The sequence below is a fragment of the Chelmon rostratus genome, chromosome 16 (assembly GCF_017976325.1).
Source record: "Chelmon rostratus isolate fCheRos1 chromosome 16, fCheRos1.pri, whole genome shotgun sequence".
Taxonomy (NCBI): Eukaryota; Metazoa; Chordata; class Actinopteri; order Chaetodontiformes; family Chaetodontidae; genus Chelmon; species Chelmon rostratus.
The window spans coordinates 9,736,908-9,756,173 of NC_055673.1; the positions used below are offsets into that span (position 1 = coordinate 9,736,908).

The 19,266-nt window shown below is 45.6% G+C and overlaps 3 protein-coding genes and 1 non-coding gene across 4 annotated transcripts; 2 read left to right on the plus strand and 2 right to left on the minus strand.

Annotated features, from left to right (window-relative positions):
• The first annotated feature begins 1,527 nt into the window (after positions 1-1,527).
• On the plus strand, positions 1,528-4,102 carry hax1 (HCLS1 associated protein X-1). Its single transcript, XM_041956098.1, has 7 exons — positions 1,528-1,685; positions 2,026-2,279; positions 2,454-2,668; positions 2,762-2,825; positions 2,918-3,051; positions 3,373-3,493; positions 3,639-4,102. The coding sequence occupies exons 1-7, from the start codon at positions 1,621-1,623 to the stop codon at positions 3,710-3,712; spliced, it is 927 nt and encodes a 308-aa protein (XP_041812032.1). The 5' UTR covers positions 1,528-1,620; the 3' UTR covers positions 3,713-4,102.
• Positions 4,103-6,187: 2,085 nt separating this feature from the next.
• Positions 6,188-9,386, plus strand: aqp10b (aquaporin 10b). The gene is made up of 6 exons (XM_041956097.1): positions 6,188-6,620; positions 7,295-7,421; positions 7,774-7,911; positions 8,178-8,296; positions 8,432-8,649; positions 8,744-9,386. The coding sequence occupies exons 1-6, from the start codon at positions 6,294-6,296 to the stop codon at positions 8,952-8,954; spliced, it is 1,140 nt and encodes a 379-aa protein (XP_041812031.1). The 5' UTR covers positions 6,188-6,293; the 3' UTR covers positions 8,955-9,386.
• A 297-nt stretch (positions 9,387-9,683) lies between these two features.
• On the minus strand, positions 9,684-19,167 carry znf687b (zinc finger protein 687b). The gene is made up of 10 exons (XM_041956096.1): positions 19,136-19,167; positions 16,042-18,393; positions 14,930-15,225; positions 14,658-14,842; positions 14,317-14,493; positions 14,043-14,205; positions 13,362-13,718; positions 13,108-13,208; positions 12,331-12,418; positions 9,684-11,664 (listed from the first exon to the last, which is right to left on the minus strand). The coding sequence occupies exons 2-10, from the start codon at positions 18,377-18,379 to the stop codon at positions 11,056-11,058; spliced, it is 4,314 nt and encodes a 1,437-aa protein (XP_041812030.1). The 5' UTR covers positions 18,380-18,393; positions 19,136-19,167; the 3' UTR covers positions 9,684-11,055.
• Positions 13,854-13,989, minus strand: LOC121620184. The gene has a single exon (XR_006007560.1). It is a non-coding gene; the product is annotated as a small nucleolar RNA SNORA13 (small nucleolar RNA).
• Positions 19,168-19,266: the final 99 nt, after the last annotated feature.

Consider the following 19,266-nt stretch of genomic DNA (forward strand, 5'->3'; position numbering starts at 1 on the left):
GATGGCTTTCTCCTTTTCCTTCTCAAATCCTTGCAGACTTGTTAGCTTTTTGTTTCATATATTTTTTTTATTTTGTAAAAATATATAAATATTAAGTAAATAAACAAGAAAAAGACATTTTCATCATTTTGGATGTGAATGTCTTTTAAGAAACTATATTTGTTTCTCATGTGGCTTGTAAATACAGCAGCGTCTCTTCCTCCAACGGTTTGACAGTGATGCCCAGTGTTTATGTGCGTGTCGCTGAAGGCCGGCCTTAATTCATCTGACAGCTTGAAATGTTAATTCTTGATATCGGCGGAACAATGAAGTGACAAATGTAAGAAAGAGCTTGTGCCATTAAGTGTTTGGCACAAGTGAAACCATCTGAGTCAGAGGCTTTGGGTTTGGTTTCTATTATCTAACAGACGCCAGAGGATCAGCATGACCAAATTAAACTCCAAACAAGCACTTCTCCAGACATTTGCTTTTTGTTTGTTTACAAGATGTTTAACGTGATTGACAGCTCGCTGCTCAGTAGGTCAGACTAACTAAATATCTAGAATGCCAACTAAATAACAGTGCGAAAGAATTCATTGCTCTGGATGGATATATAGATAGATATGACTAATCAGTATTCAAACAGCTAACAGGATGTCAAGAAAGATCAGCTCTGTTGGTGAAAGGGGATTTGTGTCCAGATGAACGCCTGTTAGTTTTTTGTTTGTTTTTAAGTCAAAATGCTGAAGTAACCCATGCGGACATTCATCTCACAAGTAGCTATCCAATAATATAGCCCATGTTTTAATAGTGCACTGACTCCTGTTACCCGGGTTTGACTTGACTTCCAGTGTTTCGCACTGATGGAGCGCCGTTGCTAGGAAACAGCAGTTCCCTTTAACTTAAACATGTTAAAACAGGAAGTGGAAGCAGAAGAAGTATTGAGACCTCATACTTTTGTCTAATTAGAAACACTCCGTTACATGTAAAAGTCCTGGAGTCAAATGTAACAAATTTACAAGTTTTATCAGCTAAATGTATTTCGCTAGAACTGATAAAATCATTAAAACATGTATGTATCAGAATGATCTTTGTCAGTATTATATACTATACTTTATTACTGATGCATTAACATGCAGCAGTATTTTAAAGTTATAGTTCACGTTAAATTCTCTATATGCTGTTGGGTGGTTCAGTAACAGTGGACCATATTTATATGATCGTGTTTTGTGTGTAAAATCTGTACAACAAAGTGACCCAATCCAGTCAGATAAATGGAAGTGCTGTGGGTAATGTTAGTACCAAATGGAAATACTCACAGTAGAAATATCTCAAATCAATGCACTGAATTATTTCCTATAATTGGCAACCGGACTGTTTGAATTGTTCAGCCTGTCACCTTGTATGTCAAACATCAGTGTTACAAACGTCAAATTCTGTCCGCGGCTGAGCTGTTATTTCTGCTGCGCATTCCTTCTCTTCTTTACGGTACTTGCGTCTTTACGACTGGTTGCGTCATTCTGAAGTATCCAGAACACTTTACGACACTGTTGTCAACTGAGGCTTTCGTGTTGTCAGTGTCCATCTGCTGTGGGCATATTTACAAGTTATGATTTAGTTTTCCCCGAAAGCTGTCACTAAATGAGCGTTTTTGATTTATTTCGCGGGTTCTTCGGAGTACCTGGAGGCCATTATCGTGGCCGAAGGTAAGTTTATGGAGTCAAAGTCAAGTTCGCTGTTACCACTAAGCTAACAGAAGTTCGCTAACTTGGTACCTGCGCTGCACGCTGTTGGGTTAGTTAGGTAATGAAAAGCTGTAGTTACAAGATTAGAGTTTATCTGCCAGGATGGCCACAGGGGTCCCTCAGATAGTTGGTTGCTGGTTTATTTAGGCTAAGAGTGACCTCGGGATTAATACGATTGAGTACTTTAGGGTCTATTAACGTCCGTAACGGACTTGACTCTTGATGCAACTCTCGATGACCCTGAGCAAGATTTAGTCAGTGTACATTGGTGACACTCATCCTTTTTTTTTTAATGGCTCAGGGACCCCTTCTTCGATGCCATGACTCATGACGACGATGACGACGACGAGGATGAAGAAGATGGATTCTACTATGATGGGTTCCGGGGGGACCAGCAGGACCCCTTTGACAGTGCCTGGAGATTTGGCTTCAGCTTTGGCCCCGACGGGATGAGGATCCAGGAGCCTCCAGCGTTTGGCCACGTCCTCCGGGAGATGGAGGAGATATTCTCCCAGCTGGGCCACTGGGAAGGACAGTCAGAGTCTGGACAAGCTGGTATGAAACCTGAACCATGACCCTGTACTTCACTGCTGCTCTTTGGCATTGTTGGATCAGGGCTTTACAACCACATCTTGACAAAGGGACCCTCTTCAGGACAGGATCGTGTACTTACACAGAGCGGAGACCTGTTTCACTTTAGATTCAGTCTGTATCTCCCTTCTCTTCTAGGTGTCCCCAGGGCCATGCTGCCACCTCCTCAGGACAGAAGGGAGAGGGGTGAAAGGAGATCCAGTGGGAACCCCCTGAGAGACTTAATGCTCAAATCCCATGACGACGACCCACAAGGCCCTCAAGCAAGGTCATCTGTAGAGCCTAGAAACGATGGCCACCCTTCTCATGAGTTTCCCAGCTCGCCATTCTATGGCTGGACCCCTTTCTCAAAGGTAAGTAAGAGATTTGCTCCTACTTCCATTTTTCCCCTCAAGACTTTCTTGCTGTGCCAACATGAAGTGTTACATCTTATGTTTTCTTTATAGTTTAATGATATTTGGAAAAACGGGCCACAGAAAGCTCCAGAGGAGGAGCGCAAAGAAGACAGAGGTGGGTGATATTTTAAATCTTATAGTCATAGAAATGAAGCGTATGACTTTGCCCCATGTTCCAGCTGATGTCCCTGCTCCCATCCTCTCCAGATCTGGACTCTGCTGTGTCCTCTGGGGGCCTGGATCAGATTCTGACACCACCTGCTGGTCAGGCACCGAACCAACCCCGGACGCGGTCATTCTTCCAGTCAGTCACTGTCACCAAGGTGGTGAGACCTGACGGGGTGAGAGAAACAGTTTATCTTCATTTTATTATGAGTCATGTATTAATGTAGGTTCAGAGCAGGTTTTCAAGTGTTTCATGGACAGCTGAAGTGGCCCAGTTTAGCTCAGTGGGTGGAACAGGACAGTAACACACGCAGGTCTGAGAAAGGATTCTTGCTGAGGAAAACATCTTAAAAATACTTACACTGTTTGTACTGTAAGGTCTTATATAACTCAGTGTTACACAATACCAGCGCACAAATTAACTATTTATAACTTGAACTGAAATCCTCTTTTTTTTCATTGCCACCTGGTCGTGAATTGAATGTTTTGTCCGTCAGACTGTAGAAGAGAGGCGAACAGTTCGAGACAGCCAAGGCAAAGAAGAGACCACAGTGACCCGCTCAGGAGGTTCTGGTAGCCTGGAGGGTCCAGACCATCAAACTGGCCCTGTCGTACCAGGTCAGTCGATACATAGTGCCTGTTTTTAAACTGCCAGCTGTCGGTAAAATATATATGATAACGTATTGTAATGGTTGTTAGAGTATTTTGATGAATGTAATAGCATTTTTTTTTAAGCTCTAATGCATTTTTGTTTGTATTTCAGATGGCAGACGTCCGTTTTCAGACATGCGGGATGATGACACATTATTCTCCAAGTTCTTTGGAGGGTTCAAATAACATGTAAAGTGAAGTATACCCTCTGGAATGGCTGAGCGTGGCTTTTGTTCATTTTAGTCTATGAGTGTTTCTCTGGAGCTGTGAGTTTGTGGATTTGTAGGATGTATCATATATGGACACAACACTTGCATGACTTACAATTGCCAAAATGAATGTGTTGGATTCGAGTCTCTGGGCTGTTTGAAGGTGACACCGGGTTTTCCAACTGACCACATACCTGTAGACTAGAAGCTGCCAATCCTGAAAACTAGTTATCTCGACAAATTGAGACACATCAGACGCCGAACAGTTCACAGTTACACAATTTATTTTTGAATTGTCCTGTAGGATAAGCTTGTATGGATGTGAGTGTGTGATATGTCAAATAAAGAGTCTTAATATATTTACATAGCTGTTAGTTCTCCTGTTGTTTTTGACCACTTTAAAAGAAGACTAACTTCTGAAAGAAGAAACCATCTTTAAAAAAAAGGTCATCGGTAATAAGAATACATTGTGTTTAATGAAATGCTGGACTGTTAGACATTTAATGTATAGACCTAAAGTTGAAAGCTTCTGTTCATGCTTGTCAGTTCTGTTTTTTTATTTTAGTTTATGCAACAACCTAACCGAATAAGTAGGACATTGAACAACTTCCTTCAAAAGGTTGAATGAGTTTTAAATCAAACCTTTCCTATGCTGATTTTTAACAGCTCCTTTAATGTTGCATTGGGGGGGGGACTGTCCAACATTAGGTGCCAGTGAACTGAAGTGAAACATGGCAGCACCTTCCACTTTCCAAGCACTGACAGTAAATGCAGCTTTTCACGCCTTGTCTCTGCGTGCCGTCACGTTTTCTGCCAAGCTGAGACTTGATCTCTCCAAATTGGAATCAAGCCTGTTCAGGTATTTACCGGTTTAGCGCTTTTATCATGGTGCTGTTCTCATCTCCTCATCTTGTTTAGCTCATTCCACCTTAAACCGTCTTTTTCCTTTCTCAAGCCTTCTCAAAAATGGCCCCTGTGTGACGAAAGTGTCAGTGTGACCTCCATCGTGTGCGTCAGCACAGACGTCTTTGATACAGAGAACGATAATTCAAGTTCAGCTCAAATTAAAGAATTCAGTGTTCTCTTTCATGTGTGAAATATCAAAAGGTCTCTTTGCTCCGGTAACTTTTCATGTCTGCAAATTGGCCTTCATGAGGGGGAGCGGAGATCATGCCGTTCATGGAGCTTTCCTCTGAAATATGTGATGATGATGTATCATAGTCGATGTTATCATTGATCTGAGGCCTTACAGGTCTTTGTCCTGCAATAATCTGTGTACTGTCGGTGTGTATAAAGCATGTACAAAACTGCATATAATTTTCTCCCCTCTCTAATCAGTGTTGGCAGAAAACAAGACATCCAAAAGGCCCAAACAGAGAACAACATAAAGAACATTTGAGCGGCTTTTGCTTGTTTTTTTAAGCCTCTAATGTGCAGAAATCACCAAAAGTGCAACCAGAAGAAACAATGGGATTTGGGGGGATTTGTGTTAAATGCATACACGTTACACTCAACTATGTAAATAATTTAATTTCAAATTCCTTCCACTGTCCCCCCATTTTTCTCTGTGCCTTTTGGAAGCCCATTTTTCCCCACTTCATTTGACACCCCTGGATTCAGGTCACAACCCTCTCTGCATTTTACATTACAGCCACTAATGCTTGTATATTTCTCTGTGTGAGCTTTTGTTGCTGATCATAAGTTTAAAAAAGGTCTTTTTTTCATGGGAAGTGCTTCCAGCTGTTTCTTAGACCAGGTAAGAAAAGACTGTGAAACATATTCATGCCCTCTGAAGTCATCAAAAAGTGAAGTCAGATCTTGTTTCTCGTCATTCACATCTTCCCTCTGTTTTTCTCTTTCAGATTGCAGCTCATCTTCAGAGGAACCAGCAGGTTTGTAACACGTTTTATAGCAAGAGATGAAAAATCTCGTGTGCATGCGACTATATTATACTGTGCTTTGTTTGTATTACACTTTTTTATACACTAAGCAGTGTGATAATCTCTCAACATACATGTTATTTTTATCTGCAGTGATTTACTCCACTGTTTGCACCAGTTGCAAAGTGTACAATGCAGATACATTTAATAATGTATCTGCATTATGCATCATATGAAAAATAAACAATCGTGTTCAGTGTCCTAACACTTATCTGTCTCTCACAAGACTGTTCGAGGAGTAATCACTCTTATCATTGATCACATAGTGATAAAGGTACGAGCACATGGTGCCATCCAAAGAAATTTCCATCTCTTATCAGCTTTTTTGTGCTGTGGTCATTTACACAGATGCATTATGGTCCCAAAAACAAGTTGTTAAATATAAATTGGAATACTGTACAGTGTTATGAAGGGAGAACGTTATTTGATTTTTTTTGGACACACAGACCCTGTTTGCATTCAGAGAAGAAGAGAAAGAAATGTAACAACCAATCAAACGAGAGGAACAATCAAGGCCAATTCCAGTCAGGTGAGATCACAGCAAACCAACCAAGCGAGCCAGCATCAGGTCGCGTCTCTGCAGTTTTTGATCATGCCAGCTGTGATCTAGGTATCAACATGTCCTACAGAGTGAACTACTCTCCTCTCCCCCACCCACACACACCACCACCACCACCACTACCACCACCTCAGTCCTGCCATAAAGTGTGTGACGTAGCCTACGGCTCCAGCATGAAAGGGCAAACTCTGCTCAGTAAGGCAGACGGTGCAGTGCTTTGCGGGTCAGACCCACCTGATGACAGCGTCCCGGCTCTGAAAGCTTACCTGTGGCCAGACGGTGCAGAGGAAACCTCTGGGATGGAGAGGCTGCTGAGGAAATGTCAGATCAAAAGCCAGCTGGTCAGAGAGTGCTTGGCTGAATGTCTCGGCGTCTACGTCCTGATCGTGAGTATTCCTCCACAGACCTAAACTTAAGCCAGTTGCATGAGGCACTTTGCTGTAGGTAGGAGAGATTAACCATATGTGTATCATTTTCTAATGTATAAATTTGCGAAAGTTCAGCAAAGAATCCGCCTTTCAAATATGATGCTGATCAGTAAACTCAAACAAGTATTTAATGCTGTTCTCGAAAACAGCTGCATGCTTCCTCTCGTGATTTGAAGCAGCTTGTGAATCCACACAATGGATAACCGAAGGACTTTGGCCTGAGAGAAAGACTGACAGAATGAAAGGGAGAGTAGCAGCAAGGGGGAGGATGGGTGAGGTGACAGGGGAGGGCGAAGAGGGAGGGTGGCGTAAGTGTTGCTCCTCAGTGATTTGGAGGTAATGGTGATGTTTGTTTGTCTCTGCTGGCTGGGTGAGTGTGGGGCAATCAACATTTACAGCAGAAATCATAAAGCAGGTATCTTCGAAATGATGTTCATAAAAGACAGAGGTTACAGCAAGGCAGCGTGCTCGCTTATCTGCGCCAGACCACGATCCTAATCACAGTTACATCACATCTGGATTACGCTGCTGCCATTTTTAAACACGACAGATTCACGCAGGCTGTTTTCAGGCTTCTGTGTCACTGCTCTCTGCAGTTTTCTAACACAGCTCTTCGTCCCGTGTAATTGCAGCTGTTTGGATGTGGCTCCGTTGCCCAGGTGACCACAACTCATGAGAAGAAGGGCGAGTACCTGTCAATCAATCTGGGTTTTGCTCTGGGAGCAACATTTGGGGTGTTTGTGTCTCGTGGAGTCTCAGGTGAGCATAGAAGAAAAGAAGGCCTCCAGCAGTTATTAATATTTTCTTTGAGCTCCGTTTTGAGCCTCAGTGTCTTAAAAAGAAATGTGAAGGCTAAAAAGTGTGTGTTCAATGCTTATTCAGTAGGGAACTTTTTAAAATGAACTTCTAATGTGTGCCTCCAGTGAGACCCCTTCTCCAGCCAGTCATTTTTCTACAGTCCAGTTCTACAGTTGTGCACAACATGCCTGTATTATATAATGTGTGCATGCAAAGGGTATTTCAAAAAATGTCTATGTGACAAAAAAATATCACGTTAAATCATGAAATGTTTCATTTCAGAGCTGAACTCTTGATTTCTGTCATCCATAAGGTGCCCACCTGAACCCGGCTGTATCTCTGAGCTTGTGCATTTTGGGCAGACATCCCTGGATAAAGCTCCCTTTCTACGTCCTCTTCCAGGTGCTCGGAGCCTTTCTGGCTGCAGCCACCGTCTGTCTGCAGTACTACGGTGAGTTGTATTTACTTTTAGGCTAAACTATTTCTGAAAAGCTAGTAACTGTCACTCAGATCTGAGTGAATAGCAGATATGTTGGGGACTATTTTCAGTGGTGGATTAATACACCTTTGGTTCTCCAGTTGTTGTTTCTGGCTGCAGGGTCTACTGTGTCTGCAGGAATGAGTCCCCACTTATTCTTTAATGATTAGTATGAATAAAAGGTCTAGTATTGATTTGTGTTTTTGGTTTTTTTTGCATGTATGATGCCTTGTTTGCAGATGCCATCCAGGCCTACAGTGGCGGCGAGCTGACGGTGTCGGGTCCCACCGCCACAGCATACATATTCGCCACCTACCCAGCTGACTACCTCAGTTTGTGGGGAGGTGTCGTGGACCAGGTGAGATACCGTCACAGTAGATGTTGCCCTCACTTTCACAGTGGCACATACCAACCTGATTCAATAGCAGTCTGAAAAAGCTTTGAGAGGTTTAATCCAACACCTTTGTGCACAAACCGTTCCCGTGTTACGCAGGTGATAGGCACAGCTGCACTGCTGCTTTGTGTCCTGGCTCTTGGGGACCAGAGGAACGTCCCTCTCCCTGAGGGTCTTCAGCCTTTGCTGGTGGGATTAGCGGTGCTGGTTATTGGCATCTCGATGGGCTCCAACAGCGGCTACGCCATCAACCCGGCCAGAGATATAGGACCTCGATTGTTCACGTACATTGCTGGCTGGGGAGTCGATGTTTTCAGGTTAGTATTGAAACCGTCTCATTTGCACTTTGCTGCCCCGCGTGAATGAATTTAATGGAAAGTCTGACTGTGTGTGACCTGATTGTCCTTGCAGGGCCGGAGGTGGTTGGTGGTGGGTGCCTTTAGTGGCTCCCTGTGTCGGAGCACTGCTGGGAACACTGATCTACAAGCTGATGATTGAAGTCCACCATCCTCCCAGTCCGTCTGAGCTCCAGACCTCATGTCAGGAGGTCACTGAGGGCAAGACAGGGCTGGAGCTGGAGGGGGTGGAGCCAGACACTGACAAACCCAGCACTAAAATGTAGTCGTAAAACTGAAGAGGAAGATCATGTGTAGAGTAAATGCTATTTATGGTCACTGAAGCTGTCTTTGTAAATATCTGACTGATTTTATTGGAATCTGATGGCAGACAACGTGTTTTGTGTTCTGACTTTATTGCCCCCCTGGCTTTTCCTGTAGCGCCACCAGCAGGTCAAACTTTTCACCTTGTCCAGTAAAATTTCTCACCATTTACCAGACAGATTGTCACGCTCTCCAAACGATGAATCCTGATGGTTTTTGCGGCCTCCTCCAGCGCCATCAAGAGGTTGAAGTTTGAGTGAAATGTCTCAACAACTAACTGATGGATTGTCACAAAATTTGGTACAAATATTCAAATTCCCCTCAGGATGAATCCCAATGGCTTTGGTGGTCCCCAGACTTTTCATCTAGCACCATCATCTGGTCAAACTCTTAATTTGCACAATACTTTGCTCGATGACCAAATACCCGCAAAACTAATGACACTCCTATCAGTAGTGCTTTGTGTTTAGCGCTATTTAGCCAAATGAGCATCTTAGCATTCTGATAGAGCGCATGTTAGCATTTAGCTCAAAGCCTCAGATCTGCTGGCATGACTCAGTCTTGTTAATCAAATGTTCTATGCAAATGAACAGAGAACTGAAAACAATGCAATCAGTAAAGAGAGAGAAGCTCCGAATGTGGCCCTCAGCTCTGCAGATGAACCCGCTGCAACGACTCGATCGTCTCTTTTGCACATTTATTTTCGAAACAGCACGAAAGTGTATGGCATTTCAGCAAGCAGACCACAACCATGGAAAAGAAAATGACATGAAATTTCCACTATTGAACTATATAAATATGATATTATGACATATAAAAGATACAAACAAAACAAAAAAAAATCCACTCATAGGCCATGAAGGCTGTTTTTGAAACATACAAAAGAAATGTGAATACAGCAAGCACTGATTCTGTAGAAAAAAAAGAACCGTTTCAAAGAGATAAACATTTGTATTTCATACACATTAAGACAACACAACCCCCACGCTCTCCCTCTGCTTTGTAATTACAATGTATAGCTACCTCTGGGGGGAATTTTTTTCTTTTTAACTTCAAATTGTTTGGAAAAAAAGGGAAACAGTACAAGTACAAATACTATACGTATTCACATTATCATAGCAAGTTACTAAAACCAGAACGCTTTCTTTTAGTGTAATTATAGGCCTATGTATTTACATGGCAAAACTCAATACACATATACTACTGGCAGGAAGCCTGACCTCTCCTCTTCTTCTAGCTTAACGATTAACAACATCACACATAATTCACACTACACAGGTTACAGACCTCCAGTAACCTCGTCTCCTAATGAAACGCTTCCAGAGATTCTCACCTCACGTCTCTGTCGCATGTAAATCGCACCATGTCTAGTAAGATCTGACGCAACCGACTCGCACAAATACCGACAGCAGTAATGTGTTTCATATAAATATTATAGCAACATAAAAATCAGTGTCAAATTCTCCAAACACTCCCCTTCATGCTTCAGACGTCTTGAGATCTAGGCTTGGGATCAGTTTTTCTGACCTTCGGGAGCTGGAAAAGCCGATCTAATGCCGGGAAAAGTTAGCGTGGAATTCAGGCAAACGAGTATGGATACCGTGAACAATGTGAAGTACAAAAATATCTGCAGCACGGCGGTCAGGGGTACAGTGGGAGGTGCACGTATGTAAGTATATATAAGTATACATGATAGGACAGGCAGGTGGCTACAGTCAGTGCAAAGTGAGACTGAAATGATAGGACAGGATGTATTAGAAGCAGCACGGTTGATATATAAACGCTTCGCTCGCTCGGGGGGCTGTTCGAGAGCCTTTCCACTCAAGAGTCTATCACAGGTGTGTTTAGTTAAGTGACCAGTAACATGATCAAACATGCAATTATAATTGCACAGAAGAGGTGCCATAGATAGAGTAAAACTGTTTATGGTGGCTAAAAAAAAAAACTGCACAGGGAGCAGCTCTGTTTCATCTCGGGATCAACATTCATATTCTACAGCCTCTCTCCTCCACCTTGACCCTCGACTCCTTGTTGTAGACGGTCAGTCCCCCTCCTCCCGCCCCTTTACTGGGGCTTGTCTGTTTTGTGTGCGGTGAGGAAGGCCATGCCGTGGGTCCTGAAGTGGGTGTTGAGGTCCGAGGCCTTGTCGAAGCGCCGGCCGCACACCTTGCAGCTCAGATTCCCCTCTCCGTCCTCGCCCAGCGCCTGGGGGGAGGCGGCGGGCGAGCCGTCGGGAGAGCCGTGAGTGCGCGGGGTGCTGCGGTCGGCGTCGCTCTGGGTGTCCCGCACGCGGTGAGTGATGAAGCGGTGCCTGCTGAGCGAGCCGGCCGACGCGAAGCAGACGCCGCACTGCAGGCACTGGAAGGAGGCGGTGTCGGCCCGGTGCTGGGGGATGTGGCGCTGAAACTCCGCCCCGTCCTCGGTGGAGAAGCCGCAGGGGACGCAACGGAAAATGTTGTCTTCCTCCTCCAGCTCGTTGGGCGCCGATGATGTTGATGCGATGGACGCCCTGGTTCTCTTTGCAGGACCTGCACCCTCCTCGCCGTCCTCTGTGGCGTTTTCTTCCTCGTCTCCTGCCCTGCCTCCAGGAGGGCCGCCCTCACCGTCCTGTTCTGAGGAGCTACCCGGACCTTCTCCCCCTGTGGCTGCACGCTTCCTGGTCATGGGGGGACCCTGAGCACACAAACAGGAAGAGAGAGACCAAATGTTTGCAGGCAACAAGCAAAAAGTAAAAATGTGATTTATATCTTGGTGAACGCTACTGCTGTGTCCAAATTCCATACTACATGTAAGTAATGACAAAAACAACACACACATTACATAACCAAAGAAAACAAACAGCAAAACAAATAACAGAGAGCAAAAAAAGAGAAAAACTAAATCATGAAAAGACTAATAAACCTGGAAAATTCCATCATTTTTACAGTATGTACTTCATTTAAATTGAAGACATTACTGTTTTGTGATAACAGGAAATAATGTAACATTTATGCTAACGGGTATCAGTGATTTAAGTGACTTTCCAAAGATTAAAAACGTATTTTTTGCTTTTCTAAGTCTTTTTGTCTAAGTCCATCTCACCAGCTATGAGCATCTTTTCCAGTCCCTCTCTGCAGTGCATTGTGGGATATTAGGGTGGTGGGTTAAAAAAATGAAGCTTTTTAAGCATGCATACTGATTTTTTTTTTTTTTTTTTAAGAGAACCTTCATTTTGTCACTTTTGCAGTATGATCACCACACACCCAAAAGATCATTACTAGTCTGTGTAAACTCAGGACACAATTTTTTGACTACAACTCAGACACAAGCTTACTCACTTCCAGAGACTGTGCGACTCACCTGTCCATCCGTGGTTCTGTGATGGAGCCGAATATGCTTGTCCAGTAAGAACCGACTACCAAAGGTGCGTTTGCCTTCTGTGCAATATCTGAAAAAATAATTACACAGGGTTAAACCACTCCATCCAGCCAGGTTATACGAATTCTAGGCCTAATCAATATAGAATGGATATGGGAGGTTTTAGGACTATCGATGTCTGGGAGTTTCAAAATCTCAACCGAAAGTACTTACTTTTTTTTACCTTTATAATTGTGCCCAAGATACAGTGTAAAAATCTATTTCTCTGTGCTCAAACTATGATGAACTCAAGTCAATTTTATTTATATACACCAATATCTCAAATTTGCCTCAAGGAGTCTGACACCCTCTATCCTTAGACCCTTCATTCAGACTAGGAAAAACCTTTAACAGGGGGAACTAAATGGATTCAGTCTCAGCAAGAACAACTGGACACACATGCAATAGACACATGTGAAAAGAGCAGAGCAACATAGTTGAGTACAGCGTAATGGTGACACTGTTTATGAACCACTTCAAACCTAGTTTGGCACGTCTGTGCTGCACTTTCTTGCTACTTATCAGCCATCATACACACACCACTGATACATCTGCTAATGTGGCTCATTTATCGGACAAGCTTTACTAATTAAGAAGCTTAAATAAAGGCTGAAACCTTTTTTTGTTTTAAGCAATGAACTGAAAATACGAAAACATATGAAATCACAGCTGTGGGCCAGTTTGTGTGTGAAACACTTGATGAAAGTCTAAGCGACTCACTGGCAATGGAAGACTCTCTTGTTGCCCTCATGAATGACACGCTCGTGACGTCTCAGGCTGGAAGACGTGCTGAACGTGCCTCCACAAATACGACAAGGGAACTTCGGAGTTGGCAGCACACACACACACATAGACAGAGAGAGAGATAAGATAAAAAGATATTCAGTTTCAGGAAAATGAGCTACAGTACAGGCAGGAAATTAACAACAGCGCTTTCTGCTCTGCCACATTATAACAGAGGTAGTGCGCCTCACCTTGCCGTGCTCCATCTTCACGTGACTCAGATAGTCTTCGTTGTCAGTGAAGGTGGTCTGACACTGGGGGCAGGTCCACTCCGTCTGGGCGGCGGGTTGAGCGCTGCCCCCCGCGGCGTTGGAGTGACTACCCGGGGCCTCGTAGTCCTCGTCGGCATCGTCGTCGTCATCGTCGTCCTCCTCCTCCTCTTCCTCCTCCTGTTCCCGCCCCCAGTCCTCTCCGTCGGAGTTGTCAGGTTTTCCAGAGGATTTGGACTTGAGGCCAGAGGGACCGGATGCGTTGGCCGGGGCTGAGGCAGGGTTAGAGGCATCGGACTGAGGCTCTGTCTGTTTGGCTGATGGTCCTCTGTGGGCGGTCTGAGAGGGGCGACGGTAAAGTGTGAGAGAACAGAAAGGCATAAAGAGCAATTAAAACAAATTAATTCACCTTAAAAAAGCTGCAATTACACAATAATCTGACTCATAGAAACTGATTTCCGTTACTAAGTTAACTGCTGTACTTGGTATAGAACTTAGGACAAGGTCACCAGAGGGGAACCTCGCTAAGGCCGATCCAAGAAATTGCTGTATGCCTTTGTTGACACCACATTCACTGTAGAAAGCAATGAATGGGCAACACATAAAGGCAAAATAATTCATCTTAGTATCTAAATCTAAATAGCTACTCATCAGAAGACTCACCTTAATATGCTCCATCATCGATCCTTTCTGGGCGTAGAGCTTGGTGCAGTCAGGACACTTGAACACGTGCACTTTTTGCTTGGCTAAATGTGTGTCAAAGTGCATGTACAGCAAGGGCTTCTGGGTAAAAACCGTATCACACATCACGCACTTGTAGATCATTCTGAAAAAAGAGAAAAGCATCATGTTTCAGGGATCTTTTTCCAAAACGCGAACACAATTTTCAAACATCCTCTGGAGAGATTTTGCTCCATGAGGGTTGAAAATGACGCACTTGGCCTGTCCTCCAGTGAGCGTTGGGTGCTGGGTGCTGATGTGGCTCTGGGCGCTGGGGGAAGACTTGAAGGCCATGGGGCAGCTGGGGCACTTGTGGAAGACCTCGCAGTGAGCAGTCTGAATGTGGGACTTGATGGAGTTCAACCCTCCGAATACGACCTGGCAGCTCGAGCACCTGGACGAGAAGGTGATACACAGTGTGATTTCTTTCTTGTTAAGGTATCAAATCGAGGCTCTGACATCAGTTGAAGCTATGTTATAGGATCATTTAGCCAGTTGTTAGCGTTCATGTGACGGGATGACAGGTCTTAATGGTGGATCTGGGATGTGTCTCCACACCTGTATCCAATGCGCCTGGCAAAGTGCAGGCAGGCCTCCTCCAGGTGGGTCTGGAAGCTGGCCTGCCGGGCGATGCCGCCACACTCGGGACAGACGTGAGGCGCTCTGTGTTTATGGATCCTCTGGTGGGCGGCCACGGCACACGAGTTAGGCAGCATCATGGGAGGCGAGCACTGCGTACACGTCTGAAACAGAAAAAAAAGGAAAATCAAACAAAGCGATCGGAGACCGCCGGCATTCGACGGCAGCAGCAGCAGGGAGCAAAGACTCACCGAGTTGGGAGCGGCTCTGATCTGCTGGAAGTGGGTGACCAGCTCAGCCTTGCTGGAGAATTGTGTTTGGCACTCTGGACATTTGAAGTTGTTGTACTGCAGCACCTCGGCCTTCTTGCAAGGCAGAGGCATCAGCGCTTGGGGGCCCTGCGGCGCGCGGCGGACCGGTCGAGGCTGCGCCGCCGCTGGTGCTGAAGCATCCTTCATCGGGCTGGAGTTGGCAGAGACGGCGGTGCCCCCGGTCGTGGTGGAGGGCGAGGAGACTGGAGGAGAGGAGGACGTAGAGGAGAGCAGGCCTGGTCAGCCACGGGTGGGGATCAGAAGAGACGAATGGGAAATGGTCAGTGGAGGTGAATCACAAATGAACGACGCTGTGATTTTTATATACGTCATATTAGACTGACATAGTTTAGTGTTTTTTTGCGATTCTTTACTCTAATAGAAGTAAAAACATATGACGTAGAGCTGAAAACAACTCACCAATCAATAGCAACAATTTTGAAAGTCACATCCAATTTTTTTTTAGCAAAAATGCCAAAAATGTTCTGATTGAATACTTGCCTGTTTTTTTAGTCTTCTATGAAAGTTAATCTTTGGGTTTTGGACTGTTGGTTGGCCAAAACAAGCAATCTGAAGACAGCTCTGAGAAATGCCTGCATATTTTTCACTTCTCTGTTATTTCTTAGACATTTTAATTGACAGATTGCAGCCCTGATATGGTGTAAACAACAACTGAATGTTGAATCCAAGAACATCAAACACACTTTATGCAGAACTTACATACCAGGGCTGCAAGGCTTTATTAGTCGATGGACCAAAATGAATCATCAGCAATTTTGATAATCATTTGTCATTTATCAAAAGATTTAAACACCTGTTTCCTAGTCCTCAAAATGTGAGGATTTAAGGCTTTTCTCTGTTTTATTTAATTTAGTTAATTGAACATCTTTGGTTTTTGGACTTTCAGTCAGACAAAACAAGGCATTTTGAGGATGTCACATTGCGCTCTAATAGACTGTGATGAACTTTTTTTCCCATTTTCAAGACTTTTCATTAATTAATCATAAAACTAAATGCTTATTCAAATGATTGCTAGCTGCAGCCTTACTTACCACCAATGGGTGTTATGTCCTGTTGTCCAATCATCTGCTCTACAGTGACAGGCCTCATGACCAGGTGCGAGCACTGCATGACCAGCCCGCGCTCCTTATGCTCCCTGGCATGCAGCAGTAGGCTGCACTTATTGAAGAAGGCCAGCCTCTTAGCACAATGGTTGCAGGTCACCTCGATGCGGAGCGATCGTCGGTCGTAGTGTCGGGCCAGGCTGCGCTCCAGGGCGAAAGCATCCCCGCACTCCAGGCAGCGGTACCCTGTGGCCGGGAGTGGGAGACCCCACTCAGGTGGCGGGGGTGCTGAGAGGTCGGGCTTGTAGCTCGGCAAAAGGTTCTTACTGTTCAGGATTTTGTTAAAAGCCTCCACCAGGCTCGACTGACTGCGGGAGATCACGGCACCTGTACTGTTGACGATGGAGGCAGGTTTGTTTGGCTGGATGGTGCCGCCTATGATGGTGCCACTACCTCCGTTAGCTGTCTTATTAGTGGCTGTGCGGACACTGATCCCACCAGCAGCAACTGAGAACTTGGGAGAGGAGGCCACAGTGGGAGTTGCGGGCAGGGCAGCAGACTTAGTGATGCTAACGGCGGTGGCAGAAACCTTGGCCTTGTCCGAAGCTGCCATTTTGTTTTGGACCTTTGTGGCGGCAGCTAGCATGACGCTGCTGGCTGCGAGTGTAGAGACAGGCAGAGCATTGAGAGCACTTACTTTCTGGGAAGTTGTTGTCATGTGACCGGGAGAACTTTCAAGTTTTTGGGCCTTGTTTCCTAACACCTTACGTTCCCCAGTTTTAGGGTCCAAACCTTTCCCCGCAGCGCCACCCTTAGGCGCTACCCTTGTCACAGTTCTGGTGATTCCACCTGTGGAGGTTTTGATTGTTTTTATTCTGACTTTGAGGGGTCGGGAAGGAGCTGCAGAAGCAGAGGGTGCAGCAGCAACGCCTGCTTCTCCTCCATCAGTGGACAGAGGTTTAGGCTTGCCATCATCTACCTCCATCTTCTCCTCACTTGTTCTCACATTTTCTCCCTTGTCAGCTTTGCCATCAGCAACCCTCTCAATCCCATTCCCCACTTCCATCTCTTCCTCCTCCTCTTTGGGCTCCCGCAGTTCAGGAGGAGGTGGAGTGGAGGCCACTGCAGGGCTGGAGCATCTCTTAGCTGCAACTTGAGCAGTTGATTTTGGCATCTCCGGTTCAGGACTCTCTGGTGAGTCTCTCTCCTCTATGACGTGCTCAGGATGCCTGTCCTCCAGCTGCGGACTCTCTGTAGAGCCAGACTGGGGTGTTGATGACGTCAGAGATGCCCCTGAAGGAGTATCCCCTGGTTTAGGGTGAGATGCACTAGAGGACGTGGGCTGAGTTGAGACAGAGTCAGATTTGTAACGTCGGCTCAGCTGAGTGCAAGTCGGGGAGTCTGGGTTCTCTTGGATAACCAGTGGACTCCCCAAATCAGGGTCAGAATCATCCTCCTCCATCTGCTGGTGCTGAAATCCAGTAGGGCCACCTTTGGGCGCTCCGTTAAAAGGTTGAGATGAGTGCAGCGGGTGTGATGAGAGGGCAGACGGTGGAGTGGGAAGCAGAGGCTTGGAAGGTGGAAAGAAAGGCGAGGCTAGTCCGACGGGCCCTCCTGCAGCCAGAGGAGACGAACCAGCTGATAGGGAGGAAGATGAAGGTAATGATGCTTTGACCCCATCTGCCCTCTCTTGGCCTGTATCCTGCTGCTGCTGATGTTGCTGCTGCAGAAGCTGCATCTTCCTGGCCCGACCTACTGGATCTCCAGACCCCTGCGCCACAAGCGGTTTAAGTCTGTTAAAAATGTTCCCGCTCTGCTTGTGGGACTTGGCTGCACCAGCACCTGCTGCTTCTGAAGACACTTTCGGGGTGTTCATTGACCATGGCCCTCCGTTAGACTGGCTCTGACTAAGGGGAAGGGGCGTGGAGACACCAGAAGCCCCAAAACCATTGTGGTTGAGAGCCTCAGATTCAGCCATTCCAGGGGCACATGCACCTAGTCTGGGACCCATGTCTACCCCAGCGATCACATCGATAGGGTCCTGGTCTGTGTCTCCATCCCCTCCATCTACGGTCTCAAGGCGTACTTTATTCTTCACAATCACACTAACAATTGAGGTGTCTGCCTGGGGGTCTGTGGGGCTCGAAGGTCTTAAGGATGATCCAACACCCACCACGCTATCCGATTTTCCCAGAGGTGCGCCCGCAGCTCCATGGGGTCCCTCGGCCTCATCTGGGGCAGACTGGATGGCCTCTTTGGCATCTATGTCAGGAATGTCAAATGCTGCCAACAGGTCATCAAAATCTGGGGTCTTCATGTCCCCCATACCGGGATTAACTCCTGTAAAAACACAAATTCGTGGACATGATCGGAGAGGGAAACAGAATACACTAGCATGAATCTAAGTTACCTGTGTTGTTGTCCATCAACCTTGGCTCTGCCTTGCTAGCACAATACCTGCTACAAAAACCTTCACGTGCAGAATATTAAAATTACTAATGGTCGTTAAAATGTTTATATTTTCGAGGTAAATTCCGCGCACAAAATGTCTTGCATCCACCTTCCTTTGACACAAACAGACAAGCCACTGATAACAAGCAGGTTAGCTTGTCATCAGGGAAGCTAGCAAAGCAACAAGGATCCTGCACTAGCATTTCTATTAGCCAGCTAGCGCGCTAGCGACGGCGTTTCTGCTGCCAAACCCTCCTCTGGTAACAGGTACAGCACTAATTTGCTATGAATGGGAAACACTGCTTTAATAATGCTTTTAATGCATGCTAAGCTTTGCAGCAGTGACCGTTTGAGAAACTGTTCAACCGGGGTAGCGTCCTCGGTTATTCTGAGCTAGCGATATTCCTTCCCGACTGGGTCTGGCTAGCTGGCCGCTGTGCTCCAGCCAAGACAGAGAGGGGTCATTTAGCTAACTAGCTAGCGTTCGCCATTAAAAAGAAACTGGAGCGGTTTGCTGAGGTATGATTTGACAGCGATAACAACCCGGTGATCGTAGGGTCGACGATGTCACAGAAGATGATGATTGGGATGGGGATTTTCGTTTAATATTTCATGTATTTTGATTGTTTACCTGGATATGCGATTCCCGACTATCCAAGCTCGTTTTCAGCTGAAAATGCTGCGCTTCCCGTCACATGACCGGAGACATCCTATCAGGCTGTGATAGCGCTGGAAAAATGCATGGAGGATGGTGCAGACGAC